At 36.4% G+C, this 17,958-nt stretch overlaps 1 protein-coding gene across 8 annotated transcripts in view; it reads right to left on the reverse strand.

Annotated features, from left to right (window-relative positions):
* Window positions 1–17,958, reverse strand: part of CAMK2D (calcium/calmodulin dependent protein kinase II delta) — a 149,102-nt gene that overhangs the window by 29,459 nt on the left and 101,685 nt on the right. For 5 of the 8 annotated variants that reach the window (XM_061993428.1, XM_061993425.1, XM_061993424.1 and 2 more), the window contains 6 exons: window positions 13,673–13,756; window positions 12,604–12,698; window positions 10,516–10,638; window positions 9,399–9,482; window positions 8,636–8,678; window positions 4,567–4,604 (listed from right to left, as the gene is read on the reverse strand). In XM_061993428.1, coding sequence (XP_061849412.1) covers window positions 4,567–4,604; window positions 8,636–8,678; window positions 9,399–9,482; window positions 10,516–10,638; window positions 12,604–12,698; window positions 13,673–13,756 — 467 coding nt within the window. Of the gene's footprint in view, window positions 1–4,566; window positions 4,605–8,635; window positions 8,679–9,398; window positions 9,483–10,515; window positions 10,639–12,603; window positions 12,699–13,672; window positions 13,757–13,932; window positions 14,144–17,958 lie in introns of those variants that run through there. The other 3 variants (XM_061993426.1, XM_061993423.1, XM_061993429.1) reach the window with 2 other exon arrangements.

A 17,958-nucleotide genomic window follows, 5' to 3' on the forward strand; every position in this document is an offset into this window, starting at 1 on the left:
CTAATGATTTTTTTGTAAAATAAAATAACAAAATCCTTGATTTAAAGAAACAAACTCTAGAAAATCTGGGGTCCTAACTTGGTATTTTTTCTTCTAAAGCCTTTCTGAACCAATTAGAAAATGGTGATACATTAAGTAACAGATATGAAAAGGTGTAAAGAAAGAGGAAGTCCTAGAATAGTGGAGCAAACTCAGCTGTGTATGAAACATTTGACTTCTAATTTAAAATTCCTGGTGACTCTGTAGTCTCAGATGAAGTATTTGCCTTCTCAGCACGCTGGCTACCATTTTGGTTTTGTCCATGTCAATGGCTTTGCTAAATTTGAGCCTTCAGAAGTTGACACTACTGGGGAAAACCACTGAACTTCGTGTTTTCAAGTTTTGGATGGTTCTTTTACTCTGGTACCGGTGTAGCAGATGACTTGTTGAATGCAGGAATTAAGTCTGAAGAATAGAATCTTACTTAAGATTTATCTACATTACTGAAATGGCAACAGGATTTGCATTAATTACAGACTGCAAATTTCCTTAACTTTAACACCATTTAACTGGCTTTGAAAAATATGAAGCAGTCTCAGCAGTTAATGTCAGGGAACATTACTTTGGCACAAAAAGCTATTTAGTAATATTTGTGATAGGAACCATTCTCCCATATAGAATAAAAATAAATTTCATTCATTTTAAAAACAAAGTTCACAGTGCTCTATAGCAGGAGGATGAGAAAGTTATTTTGTAACACTGGACTTCCTACAGAAACTGTAATTAAGAGAAAATATGAATCACTATTGAGTTCCAAGTGTTTGGATTATGCCCCAACTTGGCCTAGTTATTGTGAAATAAATTTAATTTACCGATTCACAATTAGAGCCGTAAGTTGCAGGGGTGTCAACTCAAGACAGGAAGACCATTGTGCATAAAGTCATTCATGGGGAGACATAAGTATTAGCAATCATTTTATAGGACAACTAAGTTGCTTTGATAGCCACGAAACTGTGAAATGAGCAAAATCTGAACTCCTTACTCAGGAAAAGAGCTTTTAAAAAATCCCAATCTCTTCGGTAAATGAGTTCTACAGGAGAACTGTGGAACGGTGAGAATATCTACAGTGCTGCTTGATGGCACACTAAATCTCTCAAAACAGGAAAAAAAATCAGTATCAAGTTGTATACCTACAAGGTTGTAGTTTTTTGACAGTGTAGTCATCAAGAGACTACAAATAAAAATGCCCTAACAAAAGGCAGATAGACATAAAGCAAAAACCTGAGGAAAGAAATGAAGATTTCACCAGATTTCGTACAGTCCTATTCAATAGTAGCTTGATAAAAAAAAAAAAGTGATATGTCAAACGAATGCTTGTTGTTGAATACATAATGAAAACCGGTTAATTGAATTTCAACTGCAATTTTGCCTGAGTAAGGAGAGCAGGCTTGGGTCCATACTCCCTTGGTGCAAGTCCTATAAAAATAAACAATATCCATTACAGCTAATGCTGAAAACTGCAGGAAATATATTCAAAACTTCTTCAAAAGCTATTGAGAATATAGCATTCATTAGTAAAAGCAGAAACAGATAACGTAACTCATGCTCTTCCTCTGGGTAAAACGAACTTGGTAAACCCTTTAAAGCTTAGAAAGAACACAGAACTAAGCCTGCTTTCTCTCTCTCATAGAACATATACATGTGCATTTATTAATATAGGAACACACATGGTGTATTTTGCGTTTATTTTTCACAGCAAAGGGAAATAATTCCAAAAGAATTAAAATATTTTTGTATGAAATATTCTAAGGTTGAGGTGTGCTTAAGTGGTGACCTTCTACTTGTTGCGAAGAAGAAAATCTTTTCCACTACTGCAGTACTTGTCAAAAGCCACTCTCTTTGGTCAGACAAGACAGAAATGCAGGCCAGGCACACATGGATGCTCCAAACAGCTGGATATGACTGTAGAATCGTTATTGGTCTTTTTCCAATATATCATAAAAATATTTTAAGCAGCAAAATGTGTACTTTGGGACTTAATCTTTCACATGGTGCTTCTGTAACAAAAAATTAAAGCACACTTTGGCATACTAGAAATATCCCCACCATAATTTTCCAGTGATCTTCATTTGGGCACTTATCACTGATCCTGTCAATGACAGGATCACCTGAAGAACAGGTAATTTACACATGTAACTACATGTCTGCTCAGACCTGACCAGCAATTTTTGCTTTTCAAGAAGAGTTGTATTTTCCATAGAAAGGTGTGGACGAGATATTTGTCTTATCTCTACTAGCAGCTGCAGCAACTGAAGCTGGCTGGGACATCACAGCTGATCATAATGAACATCTCTATAGCTGAATTCCAACCCATAATAAATAAGAATAGAATCTGTTGCTGTGTAGGATCACAGAGGGCAAACAAACACAAGTCTGTAGAACAGGCTAAGGAGGAAGAAAAGTTACTGAGAGTGTCAGTTGAGAGGTCTTGTGACAATGTGCTGAGCTGTGAAGGAAGTTAGCTGGAAAACTAACATGGAAAGGTTTGGAAATTGTTGTGTTTTTTTTAGTTCCTGAGCATTTAGCAATGCATCTTGGTCTACAAGGGCTCAATTAAAGCAATACTGTTTTGCTGTGCAACATGGTTTGTGTTACTTTTTGTGATACTAATGCTATTAGCTTTTAAAATAAGGGTGTTTTTAAAATTAGTTAATACAATTCCTATTTTGTTACTGTTTTAATTTTCTAAGGACAGCTGCATTGGCCAATGTTACATCTACTTTTTTGGTTTTTTATGTCCCCAGGTTAAAAAAAAAACAAAACAAAACTGAAAACTTGCTTGAAAGAACTGCAGAACAATTCACTGTGGATGGCATACAGCAACTGCAGGCTTAAAATTCACAAGGTTGTACTTTAAAGTCTTGCAGCTTCTCATGGTATGTTAACAAAACTAAATGCAACTGTTTGGTTTCTAAGTGTGAACGTTTCACAGGAGGGAAAAAAATCTGTCAATAAAGATCCTCACCATCATCTGAACACTCGAACTGGACTTCCTTTTCTGAATTGACCAGTCAGAGAGAAAGGAAAAGAAGAAAATGTGACTGGTTGGATTTGAAGTATCAATGCATGGAGTACAGTATATTTCTGTTTTGGCTTTCTTTTTTCTTTTTTTTTTTTTAAAGAAAAAGACAGCTTAAGCTGTAGGAAGGGGTGGAAGAATGCTATGGAGTATATAGTATCTCAATAACAGAAATGCCAAAAATAGATTTTCCCAGATGTAAATTTACTCCCTTTGCTCCACATGACCATGCAGGCAAACAGCAGACACGTAAAATTTGCTGAAAACCAAAGCAGCGAATCCCAACAAGTGAAATTTAGGCAAAATTTTGGCAACAACTGTTTCCAATATTATAATAAAAATTGAGATACAACAAATACCATCATAGACCTGTAGGAGGAATGATATTTAAAAAGGAAAAGCTGGTCAGATAGAATACATAAAATTTATATATTCCACAATGAAACATGTTAAAGGTTGTCCAGAGGAATGATAGAACAGTACTGAATGTGTGCTTCTCCGTCTACTAGTTGGCAGCAAGAAGCACTGAAGTCACAGTGTACTCACTTTAAGTCAGTCTCACAAATTTTTTTGAGAGGAAAAGCCTGCATATATAGGAGAACAGGAACAAATATACCACGAATCTGATTTTTAAGTATACAATGTTTTGGTAAAGTAGAAAGTTAAGATTAAATAGAAAATTAAAATTCAGGTCAAAGACACGCTTCTGAGTAAACACACAGAGCAGAGAAGATCTTTTGAATCATGTAATGAAAGCTTGAGGCACTTATTTTAGTCTTCAGGAGTCCTCTGAGAAAATAAATAAAATATTTTTCACTGGTGAGTGATATATATAATTTTTTTTCTGTCTGTTTTTCAAAGTATTCAGAACGTTCATTTATGAAGCATCTCTCCTCCTGCAGGATCTGGTGACATGGGAATACAAGCTCTAAATCATGTATGAAAGCTGCCAAAATGTTCCCTTCTTAGCAAGGTCTATTAATCAGGATAAGCCGATTTGTTGAGATAGGAAACCCCTCAAGTTCTGCCAAATATAGCAAGTACATCTGGCAGAATACACCTCATGTGGAGCCAAGCCCACCAGTAAACTTTTGGTCTTCTGTGAAATCTAATGAATAAACTCAAGAAGAAACATAGAGGCAATGGAGCTGCAGATAAATGCTGATACCTCAAAAGCTAACACGCCCACCACCAATCCATTACTTATATTTATAGGCTAATTACTAACATCGAACCATTAATTACACAATCATCCTTCATTAACATAGCAAGAAAAGCATTCTCTCCCGTGGCTTTCTATCTTCCACTTACTAAAATGCTTGTTTTCAAATGTTTCTTTAATTTCATTTATTTAAGCTTCACTTACTACATTTTATCATTTCAAATATAGGGTAAGAAGCAGTTAATTAACAAGTACTATAAAGGAAATAATAAATTCTAAAAGCTGACTGAAGTTACAGATAGGTGGTGGCTAACAAAATATATTTTAAAGCACATGTTTAACCTACCTTAACTCCATCTGGCTTTTTCAGTAAACTCTTCGCTGCTGTAAAATGAGACAAATAATTTCTCTGTCAGGTGGTTACCAGTGAGGTCAACCAGCTGTGCAGCAACCCCCCCACTGCATCCCAGCTGCAGATATATTTTCAGCTTTTATTTCCTCCATTTTTTATTCTGAGCATAGGAAATGATATATTTAAGAAACTACAAATTCTTAAGATTATTGTACATCTCTTTTCCCGTTGATTAAAAAGCAAGAAGGAGAGAGCTCTGTGAGTGGCACAGAGGAAATGGAAGCATAGTGAGTGTAAAAGCAGCAGCTTTGGACATGTTCACTTTTTCAACCACAATATATTTACAGTTGTTGATGGGGATAGTTTTATACAGCTGTGTAAAAGTACTATTCTAGTGGAAGGGACTCAATCCAGGTGTTTGTAGGGCCAAACCAAGTGTTTGTAATATGACACTGACGTAAAAGTAACTACTATCAGATGAAGAAGGTACTTCAAGAGCATAGTGACATACAATACTGTCCATTCCACCTAATGGAAAGGAACCTGGGTTTTGAAAAAGCACCTCTGAGCAATGGTTCTTTGGGGATTTCCCACCATGTCAGCATCAGTCACCCTGCGTGAAAGGTCAGGAAAGTTTCAAATAAGAAAAGAAGAACAATCTGCCAGCGAAGCGTTGTTTTGGAAAAATGTTTCCAAGGAGTTAATAATAACCAATGGTAAGCATTGCTTCAACTTCCAATTAAGAAAATCTGTAATTTTCTGAATCATGTTGCACATTGTTCAAATTTCTTCAAAGCAGTGGCGACTGTTGGGCAAAATTTCACCCACTGTATCATTATGTGTGTGTTAGGTGCTAAATTCCACCACTTTAAACCAGCATAAAGAACAGGGTCCAAAATTATTAAATTTGGAGAGCTAGTGTGAAAACAAGTGCATCATAGTTGTGAATCTGAAAACGTTTACGGCAGATGTATGTGCTGAGTGACCTACCAAATTCAAATAAAGTATTCACTAAAGCATAAATGCTTCATGGTGCACTGCCCAAGACATGAAGAAAAATGAATTACAGAACAAGCATGGAGTTTTTTTGGTTTTACTGTTTATGGACTAGTCTTCCTATCAGAGAGTGCACTATGGCTTCGGCTGTAAGAAAGTGCTGTTCTATATACGCTGTTTTGCTTACAAGTAGGAAGCCTTTTTGAAAGGGAAATGCTGCAGCTACAAAATCTGGTATTATCAAAGTGAGATGATGCTGACATGGAGCTCCTATCATTACTGGCATCCTTTTCTTTAAAATAAACAAAAAAGAAACTCAAACAATTGAATGCTGGAAGACTAAGGTGGCTCAAAAATGCTGAGGATATTAGAGTTATTGAGTATGTGGTTCAATTTTGAAGTGAGTTTTTGTATTTTTTACTTATTCTCTGGCAACATATCATTAAATGTTCATTTAGCTCTGGTTCAGAGTATAGAAAATGTAAGATCAACTCAGAAACTGCACAGAAGTGATTCACGTCCATTATTATGCTATTTACGTTAAAAACGTGGAAAGTTAAGCCAGGTTAACGTTTATAATTTCATTAAAATGTCATCCCTCTGAATGCAGTTTATTAACTACGGGACATCAGCCAACACTATCACGAAAACTCTCACAAGGCCCATGACTTGCAATTAAAATGAACAAAAAGAAATTTGCCTGGGTTATGCAACAGGACCACTCTATGTTTTTATTTACAGAAATATGTAAACGAATATTGAAAGTAAATTCCTTTATATCTGTTTTTGAGATAGGATACAACCTGATGTAATGTGTGCTTACAGGACCTGATGCAATGTGGTCTTAAATTTTACACAACCACAGATATTATGGGCTCTGCATTAATTTCAGAAATTTGCTTAAGGGAAGGGGAGATACTATTTCTAAAAGCTAAGACCAAAAAACCCAGAAGTTCATTGCTTTCAAAGTCTGTTTTATATTGTTTACCCCTTAAAAAAGATGGGAAAATGTGGGTTAATTCTTATAGGCTGCTGTTCATAACAAACTAAGTCTTTTTGCTAAATTTGTGCGTAAAACTTCTGAGTTCTTTTAATGCTTAACAAACATAACATGTTATATGTTAACAATTAAATGAAAGCCAGGAAAATGATGGCACCAAAAGCACTAACCACAAGTATTGAGTTTATGGCATTGCTAGTATGTCCCCTCAAAATGAGCCTGGTATGGACTATTATGCACTATTTCATGTTACAAGACATATCCGATACTCAACTGCCTCTGCTGGTTTTGGCTTGGAATGTATTTTGAATAATATTTTGATGCACCTTTCTTTAAGGACAAATAACACATATAAATCAAATATTTAGGGAATTTGCAGTAGCAAAGCAATAAGCATATTCTAAATTAAGCCACCAATGAAAGATTTCTTGCAACTACAAGCAACAGCTATAAATAAAACCTAAGGCAGCGCTAATTGGCCAGAAAGCAGACTGAAAAGAAGTGGTGTTGTGACAACATGTAGAAATTAAAGTGATTTAGGACAAACAGCAATTTTGATTTAGAAGAGAAAAAAGATGTTCCTTTCACGTGCTGAGGGTCTTACCTCACAAGAAATATACATTCCACATAAAAGGAAGAAAAAGGAAAATAAAACACTTTTATAACCACATTATTATGGACAAATGACCTTCAAAAGCATGCTTTGCAATGACATACAATAACTTGAAAAAATAACACATCATCAAGGAAAAGTATGGGTCATTGTGGGGTAAAATAGAGATGAGAGGTGAAGAAAATTCCAAAACAAAGCCAAAAATTCTGTTTGCTTTTCAAGCTGAAATATCTTTTTAAAATGACCTCAGCTTTTTCTGGTTCATGAATGATGAAATTGACCCTTACATACAGAGAAAGTGACAGTTATGAAACATGATGAGGAATGATAAATTGGTTTTATATTTAATAATTACTCATGTTTTTAAGATATGCAGCCTACAGCACTCCCACCTTTTAAATGAACTGGCAGATATGGGCATTTCATTGTTAACCCAATGTAACTGACATATCTGTAGTCTCTGTGTTATAGGTGTGTATTCACTATAGGAACTTAACTAAGAAAGTGCATTTCAAGTCCTATGCAAATTGAACAAATTGTTCTTGTATTCATGATTATGTAATTTATTTTCAATGACTCAGTGCTTATTCAACACATGCCTAAAACACTACCATGTTTTGTCCATAAACTAATTTATATTATACTGCAATGGTTACATCGCAGAGTAGGAGGATATTTAGATTACTCATCTTTAATTTAGGCATTCTTTTCCACTATTCACTTGAAATCTTAAATGATAAAATGAAAAATTCAGCATAGCATCAAAACTTTGGCAACACAACTACTGTGGACAAGTCTAAGTCCATGAACAGCAGGCATATTTCAGGTTTTGCTATTAAAATTTGTTTAGTATGACGATCTAAACCTCCAGGAATATTACTACAAAATTATGTCATTAAGAGAAAATGAAAATTATGTCATCTCCTGTCATGTCCAGCTAGACAAGAGAAAAGAAGGAAAAGGACTTATTTCACTATGTTTCATATTCCTTGGCAAAGCAATAAAGAATGACCTTTTTTTTTGGTCATTTTGTTTGTTTTTTAAATACAGAATGCAACAGAACCATGGAATGACACTTCAGGTATAATAAAAATATGTTGTTTTTTAAATGTTTGCTGATATTTATTCATGTGGAGCTATGTGCATTATTTTCAATTTTCCTACTCCAAAACAGACAGGAAAACACTGTTTGCCTTTTAACAGATAACACTGAAAAAGTAGAGAAGGAACTCAGATTGTACTGAAAAATTAAGACTGTCATCTGCAAAAGATTCCATTTGGCCCAAATAGTTTTAATTCTTTTGTTTGCTTCTGCAGCTGAATCAACTCAAAATATATACAGATACTCCCAAATAATGAAAAATCTTCCCGTACTAAGGAATCCTACTTAGATCTTTGTCATCACAGACATCAAAATATAAACGCCATGTTAATCTGGAGGTCAATGAACATACCTGAGAAATTTCTGGTAGCCAGCATGGTTGTCAAAATGGCCCCCTGTGTACACATACATTTTCTCAAATTAGCATCACATTTGTGTAAAATTTTGAATGTGAACATGACACAACAAAAAGGAAAACACGTGTAAATTGCATCAATTACTAAACTAACCCTGAAAGAATGGCTTCTCTGTGCATTACCTATAATTTGTGATGCCATGAGTACATAAAAGTAATTTTAATCTTAATTACACAACTATCAGCAATCCTGATAATCTCAAATATTTACCAACTGTGAGTACAAAATGCACAAACTATGAATACTTGCAGACACAGTAATTATAAGGAAAATACACAGCTGAATATGAAACAGACTTTAGTGATGTGCTTACATTCTCTTTTAGGTAGGAAAGGAGTTTATTTGTAAAGTGCTCATTAGTTCACATATGCAAAGTTGTCCTATCTGGTCAGGAAAGAATAAAGGATAATCTAAAAAATAACCTTAATTATTTTCCTTTAATGAGGTATTTTTAATGAGTATAAATGAAGATGATGGTTTCATTTTGAATCCAACAATATTATGCTACGCTCTGTTCACTTCCATGACAAGTTTAAGATCCTCACGTCAAAAGCTGATCATCCATCAAGTAGTTCACTTAAGCATAATACTCGAGAAAAATTTTGCTTAGGGACTATTTGTTTTACATATGGAACACAAACCATCATTCTTTTCTTTCCAACGTTAGCTATTCATCCTGGCAGAAGTTTTCATTCTTACCTTTAGTTTTCTTCTTGCATTGAATTTCTTCAAGCAATCTACAGTCTCTTGTCTGTGCATCATAGAGGCAACAGTAGAACGTTGCTAAGAGAAGAAAAGAATCGTTTTAACACACCCAACCAGATATCCAGCATTTCATTTATTCCACGACACACATACTGCAACTCATACTGTCCAAAACTTAGACTTTCCATTTCTACCATGTCTGCCTATCTCTTTGAGTGGGATTCTATACATTTGGGAAATTTCTAATTCAGCAAAACAAAGGTTTCATTTTACTCTGTCTTTTTTATGTGTAGAGTCCTCTTGAAAGTAATGGTGACTAAGAAAAAACACGAGATGTTAGACCTTGGGTTATGCAGGACAAACACAATAAAAGTAATGTGATTTTGAAAAATGTGTTTTAAAACAAAGAAACTTTTCTTTAGCAATAGTGGTAATTAAGAGAGTTGCAGCAGCAGGAAATATTTCAGAGAAAATTCAGCAGTACCTGCATTTTCCCTGTAAATCATCTTTATTTGCACCACAATTTTAAAAGCAAGATAACGCACAGTCTACTGGAATGAATAAACTGGGAACCGGCTACATGTCTCATGGTGACTTTTAAAGTATCAGCCTAGTCGACTTGCAAAGTCAAACTGCAGAGTGTACTGGGAACTGGAAAGCAGTTCTGGATCCACTAAAAGACAAGCAGCCTCTGCTACCCGCACATTGACTTTTTATAAGTAACTTCATTTCCTGCCTTTACATTTCATGCTTATTGGTAACATTTACAGGGAAACAAAGATGGAAAGCATTACCTAATTCAAAGTTATTTTCTTGTACCTTTTTTTCTCTAAGAATTTAAAATAATGCTCTAATTTTGGTAGTGAACTTCTGCAACATAAAATCAAAGCAAAGGAGTTCATTTCTGCACAAATCTTATCCCAGGCTGAGACTTCAACAGACGACACTATTGACTGTATTTGTGTAATTGCAATTTTAGAGCCCCCGAAGTTCCATAGTTGCACGAGTAAGGACAAAAATTATCCTTTGAACACCTTTACTATATGCTGAAGTAAACCATAAGCTGATTTGTCTGCCAAATTATCCTTTTAAATCTGTAGAAATTACTTACACAGATCCATGGATGCTTCAGTGCTTCTGATGCTGTGATACGTTTTGCTGGGTTGATGGTAAGCATTTTATTGATAAGGTCTTTTGCTTCAGGAGTCACTGTATCCCATTCTGGTGAGGGAAACTTAAGAAAAAAGAAGTATGTGCATATTATATTTTTACATAATTTTACCTAAGGCTTTTATTGATGCTGTTCCTGTAACATTAATTGTTAGCACAGCTCACCAGTTTTAAGGGGAAAAATGCAGTCTGCCACAACTTGAAAAGTTTGAATTAGACAGTTTTGTAAAAAATGTCTTTATTCCTTACTATTTTGACTTTTTAAAATCTGGTTAAAATGCACAACATTTCTATATTAACAACTACATGCTGCCAAATGAAATTCATAGCTTAAAATAAAAACAGCACAGTAACACATTTCAGTCATCTGAGAGGCATATGGTCATATAGCACTTAATACAGTCCTAGTTTCTCTTTTAAGAAAATAAAAAATATTAAGCATTATTATTCAATCTCCTTGTTTGATTTCTTTCAATGTAGACATTAATACTAGCTGTATAGTTACAAATTTAACACCTCCCTGCTCAAGAAAATATTTATACATGCACCCAAAACATCTACTCAAATGCTAACAGAATGAAAGAAAACTCTATGTCTTATATGGCAGTTAATGGAACTATTCCTTTTGAAAAACTCTATACCAGCTTGTATTTCCAAAAGCAGAAATATAACAGCATCCAGATGTATATTTAGGAAGCTTAAGACATTGAAAAAATAGTTTAGAATAACCAATTGGTTGAAGTGATAAGCCACAAGGAAAAATACGGGCCCTTGGGATTGCACAGAGGTCTGAATGGGCCTGTCAGCATAACATAAGCTTGCATGATTCTATACAAGGACCAGAAAATGGAAGCTTATCACTAGTGGTGAAAGCAAGCAAGCAAGCTTTGTGGAGGGTCACTAAGGATGTTCCCCAGGGCTCAGCGTTGAGGCTGATTCTGTTTAACATCTTTATCAATTATCTGGATGAGGGTATCGAGTGCACCCTCAGTAAGTTTGCAGATGACACAAAGTTGGGCAGATGTGTAAATCTGCTGGAGGGTAGGAAGGTTCTTCAGAGGGACCTGGACAGGCTGGAGTGATGGGCCAGGCCAATTGTATGAGGTTTAACAAGGCCAAGTGCCTGGTCCTGCACTTGGACCACAACAGCCTCATGCAACGCTACAAGCCTGGGGCAGACTGGCTGGAAAGCTGTCCAAGAGAAAAGGACCTGTCAGTTTTAAACGACAGTCAGCTGAATGTGAGCCAGCAGTGTGCCCAGGTGACCAAGAAGGCCAACAGCACCTGGCCTGTATTAGAAATAGTGTCGCCAGCAGGACCAGGGAAGCGATTGTGACCCCTGTACTGGGCACTGATGAGGCTGCTCCTTGAATGCTATGTTCAGTGTTGGGGCCCTCACCACAAAAGGGTCACTGAGGTGCTGGAGTGTGTCCAGAGATGAATATTGGAGCTGGGGAAGGGTGTGGAGAACCAGTCTGATGGGGAGTGGCTAAAGGAACTGGGGGAGTTTAGTCTGGAGAAGGCTCATGGGAGACATGATCACCCTCTGCAACTACTTGAAAGGAGGTTGTAGTGAGTAAGGATTGGTCTCTTCTCACAAGTAACAAGTGAATGGACAAGAGCAAAGGGCCTCAAATTGCACCAGGGGAGGTTTAGATTGGAGGTTAGGAAGAACTTTTTCACTGAGAGGGTTGTTAAGACACTGGCACAGGCTGTTCAGGGAGGTGGTGGAGTACCCGTCCCTGGAGATTTTTAAAAGCTGTGCACAGCTGGGGTGCTGAGTGATATGGTTTAGTGGTGGGCTTGGCAGTGTTAAGTTAGTGGCTGGGGAAGACAGATATAAATTAGTATAGGATCTTCCCATCCTAATACAATCCATGTTACTAAATCAACATTTACAACATTGGATATCTCATAAAGAGATCCAATAAAAAAAAAAGGAAATAATGATAATTTCACTTTTTACTCTAGAAAACACCTATGTAGAGGTACAATTATAAATAATTGAATAGATTACTATGGTACATACATCATAAGCACCAGCCTTGATCTGCTGGTAAAGCCTGTGCTGGTCTTCATCCCAGAAAGGTGGATATCCCACCAGAAGGATATACAGAATGACACCTGCAGAAAATTCACAGTAGTATTAAGTGATTTCAAGAAACAGATGCCAGAAATTCGTTTTGCACCTGAAAACCACGTAAAATAAATGGCTCAAAAGTATTATCCCAGATACTGAAAAATACTTCCTGTTCATACTGGGGAAAACAGTAAATGTAGAGTTCTCAACATAACCTCCTATGCAGAGAGTGGACAATAGGCAGTATCTGACAGAATATCTGATCAGGAACTCAGAAAAGGTCTAGGTAGCTGGAGAAATAATTTTCAACTATCATTGATGCTGTAGGAAAATGCATTTTTTTACCTATGGTTTTGTCTGTAAGACTGTTTTAACTAATCTCATGCAAAGAAAATTTGGGCCACTCAATTTGAATAAATATATAGTTAACAGGAAATTAAAAGGTCCATCTGCTGGTCTTACAGAGACGATTTACTATGAGTAAAGACAAGTGTTCTCATAAATATGACCAAATAAGCACAGAGAGAAGTAAAACAGGGAAAACAGCAATTGTTCTCAGATATGTAGCTGCCACTTGCCAATATTTTAAACTACACTGTTTCAAGAACTGGGTGATAAAGTAATTACCCTGTACTCCAGTTCAAAAACCATTTAGTTTCTTAGTTTAAAATTGCAGTTCTACTATGTTGATCAGAGCAGATTTTAGATTGCTTGTGAACAAAAACTAAGGCCCAGATGACTGTACGAATCATTGTTTTCCAATCAAGTGGCCATAATGCACTTGCAGCTGTTTTTTTTAGTATTTTGTGGAAGTATGTTGTACAGACATGGCCCAGAATGCCATAACGTATCTCCACAAATACCTTAAAAAAAACGAAGCTGGTAAAATAACAGAAGAGTCTGATGTACTTTTCTAAAAATTACTATTGAACATTATTAAATACAGAGTATCTGATGCACAATATAAGGTATTCTGGATATCATCCCTCTCCTTCAAAATACTTTATGGTGGACTTACCACATGCCCACATATCCACAGGTTTTCCATAAGGATCTTTTCGTAACACCTCTGGAGAAAGGTATCCAGGAGTACCAGCAAAACCTGTCAAAAGGCAAGGCAACTATTCTGAAAAGCTGTACGTGCTCCACAAAAATCGAGTGATCTCATCTCAGTCCACAAGACGCAAGATCTGTTTTTGAAGCCATTGATCACTAACTGCTTTATTTTGAACTTTTTGCGGTGAATCACCTAGAAGTAACAGTAATGGGCATGCTTACGCAGACTTGGCTCATCCCCTTCTGCCACCACGTCTAGTAGAGTCAAGAAGACAGCAAAAAGCCAACCAGTTCCCCATCTACACCAGCACTCCAGATTCAAGGATCTGGTGGCAGTGCAACAGGGGAAGGTTTCCAGAAGGAGAAGAAAATAGCTGATAAAACTTGTTTCACTATTTCTGCATTACTGTAAGCTGTAGCAAGACATCCAGTACTGAGGTGCAAATACATTTGGCTCAGGGCCACGGTCAAAAAAGACGAGAAGGGGGAGTGTGGGAAATGTTATCTGAGTGATCCTCTCAGAAAAAGTAACTGAAAGGAAATTCATACCACACATGTCAAAGGCTGTTACTGGGGTTGCCTTTTAATCCTTTAAATTTCCCTTTAATTTACCCAATTTAGGCTACTTTATAATAGTCTCAAACTACAAAAATTAAGACTATAAACATGACTTGCATGGGATTTGTGGGAGTCCATCAGCTATCACTTCTGAAGATCATTATCACATACTGCATACTTCCAATGACATTTTATGGGTACCTAATTAACAAAACAGAAGGGCAGCTAAGCTACAATATTGTAAGAAGCATTTAAAGAGCCCTATTAAGTCTTATGGGAGGGCAGATTGCTGAGTAAACACGTAGGGCTAAATTTAAGGAAAGCTTATATACGTAAGAGAGATCTCTAATTTAGAAGAGAGAAAGCAAGGAAGGAAGAAAAGAAGAAAGCAAGTAAAACCACTTTTTCAACTTCTTCACAGAAGTGGAAACTCAATGGAAACTCAATTCAGCCAATGTCAGATGGTGGCAAAGTAAATATTCAGAGATCTTCAGGATTAGCTTTCACCAACTGGCTGTTACTTAGCATGAAGACCAGCAACTTAGGGCTGTCTTCTTACAGTCTTTGCCATTTGTATTTTGCAAAGCTACTCTCAGTACTATCTTTCCACTGTCAAACTCACTTCCATGAAGTCATTCTGCTTCTGGAAACATCCGTACAAAAGTTTACTAAAAGCATCTCTGACGTAATCTAGGCTTTAAAATTTGGATGTTATTCATTCTTTATTCATTACCAGCAGTGCTGCTTTCGCTTAGGAAAGATACAAAGTGTAGGTATAAATTTAGGCTTTTCATGGGACACTATAAATGATAAAAACTTAATGACCAATAACATTCTGTAGCATTTCTGTTAGTTTGTCTGCTTCTTGAAGTACCTTTGCCCAAAGTAAATGCTTGGGTATTCTTGAAAGGTGAGAATTTTGTGGCTTTCATGCAGGACCACATGTCACTTCTGAAATATCACATAGGATTCCACAAAACTTATGAGAGAAAGTGATAATGTACAAAGCCTACAGCTACAGAAAAAGGAAGCCTTTGCCCTGCAGCTGGCTATCATTTTAGGGTGGGAGGAGGAAATGAAGGAACACATTCTGTGTATTCTACTGAGAACATAGCTAAAATATTTTCATAAAAAATAAATTTGTGTTTTTTGCAGCATCCTGATATGAAAGCTATGAATTGTTAAAGAGTACTATCATTCAGGAAACACATCTTAAGCTAGTTTGAGAAACTGGAAAATAAATGTTTGAAGTAGCTTTAAATAGAGTGAAGTTTTGTATCTCTTCTCAGCTGTAGTGCTCTACATTAATATTTGTTTCATTTTAAAGAACTTGTCTTTACTATCAAACTTACCATAGCTCCAGAAATATTACTATGCATCACTTGAAAATAACTGTTAAAGCAAAAATAAGTAGAATACTTAGCTAACTTTATCTCTTGATGAAGATACACAATGGGTCTAAACAGAAATAATTGGCATGGTTTTAGTACATATTCTGAAGTTGTTAATGCAGCAAACAGAAGACTACACAGTCATGACTTCAGTGAAAATGAAAACATATTGGATTTGTTAACTGTTATCTATTAGATAATTCTGTAACTGGTCAAAGGGATCCCAATACAAACCTGTACTTTTCAGAAAATTCTTGCTAAAAGTAGAAAACACTTCAGCTAAAATAACCCCCAGAAGCTGGAAACTGTGACTGTATGGTGTCTAGAAAAGACTATATCACCTTGTACTCCTATCACCCTATGATCTAAATGAGTATCCAGAGGTACAAGACAAATACCATGCTTTGTTGAGTTCAGCAGTGCATGGCTAGGTAGGATGGCATCTTGATCAGCCTAAATAGCTTATAGTCTCAAAACCCTCTTATGCAAAGATTACATATATACTTAACCTCATAAATGGTGAGCACAGCTCGTGAGTCAAACCTGGATTGAAGGTTAACTATAATCCCACCACATAAATTAATGCAGGGAGACACATCTTAATTACACAGCAGAAGAGACTACTGCTCTAAGACCTGTCCTATGCTCTCACCACCCCCTGCGAGACTTACGGCCTTGTCAGTACCAGTCATGCAAGGATTCCAAAACAAAATGTCAGAACAAGCTATATTCATTTAAATAGTATACATCTGTACATTTAAACTGTACATGTTTGCTAACATTCTTCCTTTGGACTCAAGAATAAATATTCAAATAAGCAGTCTATTGAGAAGATAGAAGGTGGCAGCAAGAGGCCAGAGCAAGTAGCTGAGAGTAAATACAGGGCACGAGTCTTCTCCTCTTGCACAGATGAATCCAAAAGTCTAACTGTATACAACTTAAATTTAATGCAACAAGTCAACTAATGCAATGAAGCTACTCAAATGACTTAAGCAACACATTTATTTTAGTCCTAGTTGCAGGGTTGGATTTACAGAGATTAGGTGCAACTAGGACTAAATCTAACTACCTGAGTCAAATGCAGTCCTTACACTGAGTATGGCAAAGGGCAAGAAGTTATCCATTTGGGTGAGTCAGGGGAGAGAACCTTCCCTGCGCATTAAGCACCTGCCAGCAGGGTGTGGTGTATCAACTAAACCCTGTAACACTTTCTACAAACAGACAAGGAACACTTCTGTTTACAAACATGCAAACCAGGAAAGTATTCCTTCATATCCAAACATACAGAGCTCTAGCTGGTCTCCTGCCGAGGCACAGCCGTGGCTTAGTCAGAAAAGCAACCACTATGCCAGAGGACTACACCCAAAAAGGGAAAAAAAGAGGAAAAAAGAACAACACACTGATGCAGAGCCATAATTAGAATCAGAGTGCACCATGAGTCACTCAGTGCTGCAGATTCCAGTGGAAAGCTGAAAAATCTTCTGGAAGGAAACAGCAAAAGATGAAAAATGTTGAGCATACTGAAGTTTATCTTTTGCCTTGTTAAAGCAGACGTGAAGCAGGCACTCAGGTCAGTATGGAAACGTTTCGCAGAGGAAGTTGCAGAAAACATACAAAACTCCTTAGTCTTATCAAACATCACAAACAAAAAAAAAGAAGTCACATTAGACTACTTCCTTTCTATTACCTTGATGCCAGCTTACCTCTTCCTTACATATGTATTTTGAAAACATTCTGTTCAATCTCCTTTCAACCCAGCATGAGAGTCGTCATGCTGCTACGAGTCTAAACCAAGCACTTCACAAGAACCGTATCATGAAAAAAGTGCATAATTTTACAAGGAGTTACAACCTCCTGTGCATCATCTGCATCCATAGAGATGTACTATCTACAGAAATTATCCCTCAAGTTCATTTTGATGATTTCTTCTTGAGATGCTTCCTGTTTACCTGACATTTTTGTCATTAAAACAAACTGTTTGCCTTTTGTCCTATTTCTATTCTACTCCTTTTGTACAGGTCTATTTGTTAATGTGCAAGAACAATCTCCTCTGTCCTTTGTGGATTACTGCAATCCATTTATATAAAGGCTGGGATTTAAAACAACAGACTAGCTTATAAAGCTACCAACATATGCCCAACGGTGCTGTCTGTGCATCCATATGTACTTCTATCCTAGATTTCAAACACTCTTATCTCCCAACTCACTGCTTGCACTTTTTTTCTAAGCTTTGACAGCAAGTTCACAATCACTCTGTTAATTTTGAACTGTGTTTTCTGGCTGTTGTGAGAATAGGTAA

This window comes from Colius striatus, chromosome 3 (genome assembly GCF_028858725.1).
Source record: "Colius striatus isolate bColStr4 chromosome 3, bColStr4.1.hap1, whole genome shotgun sequence".
In the NCBI taxonomy this organism is placed as follows: domain Eukaryota; kingdom Metazoa; phylum Chordata; class Aves; order Coliiformes; family Coliidae; genus Colius; species Colius striatus.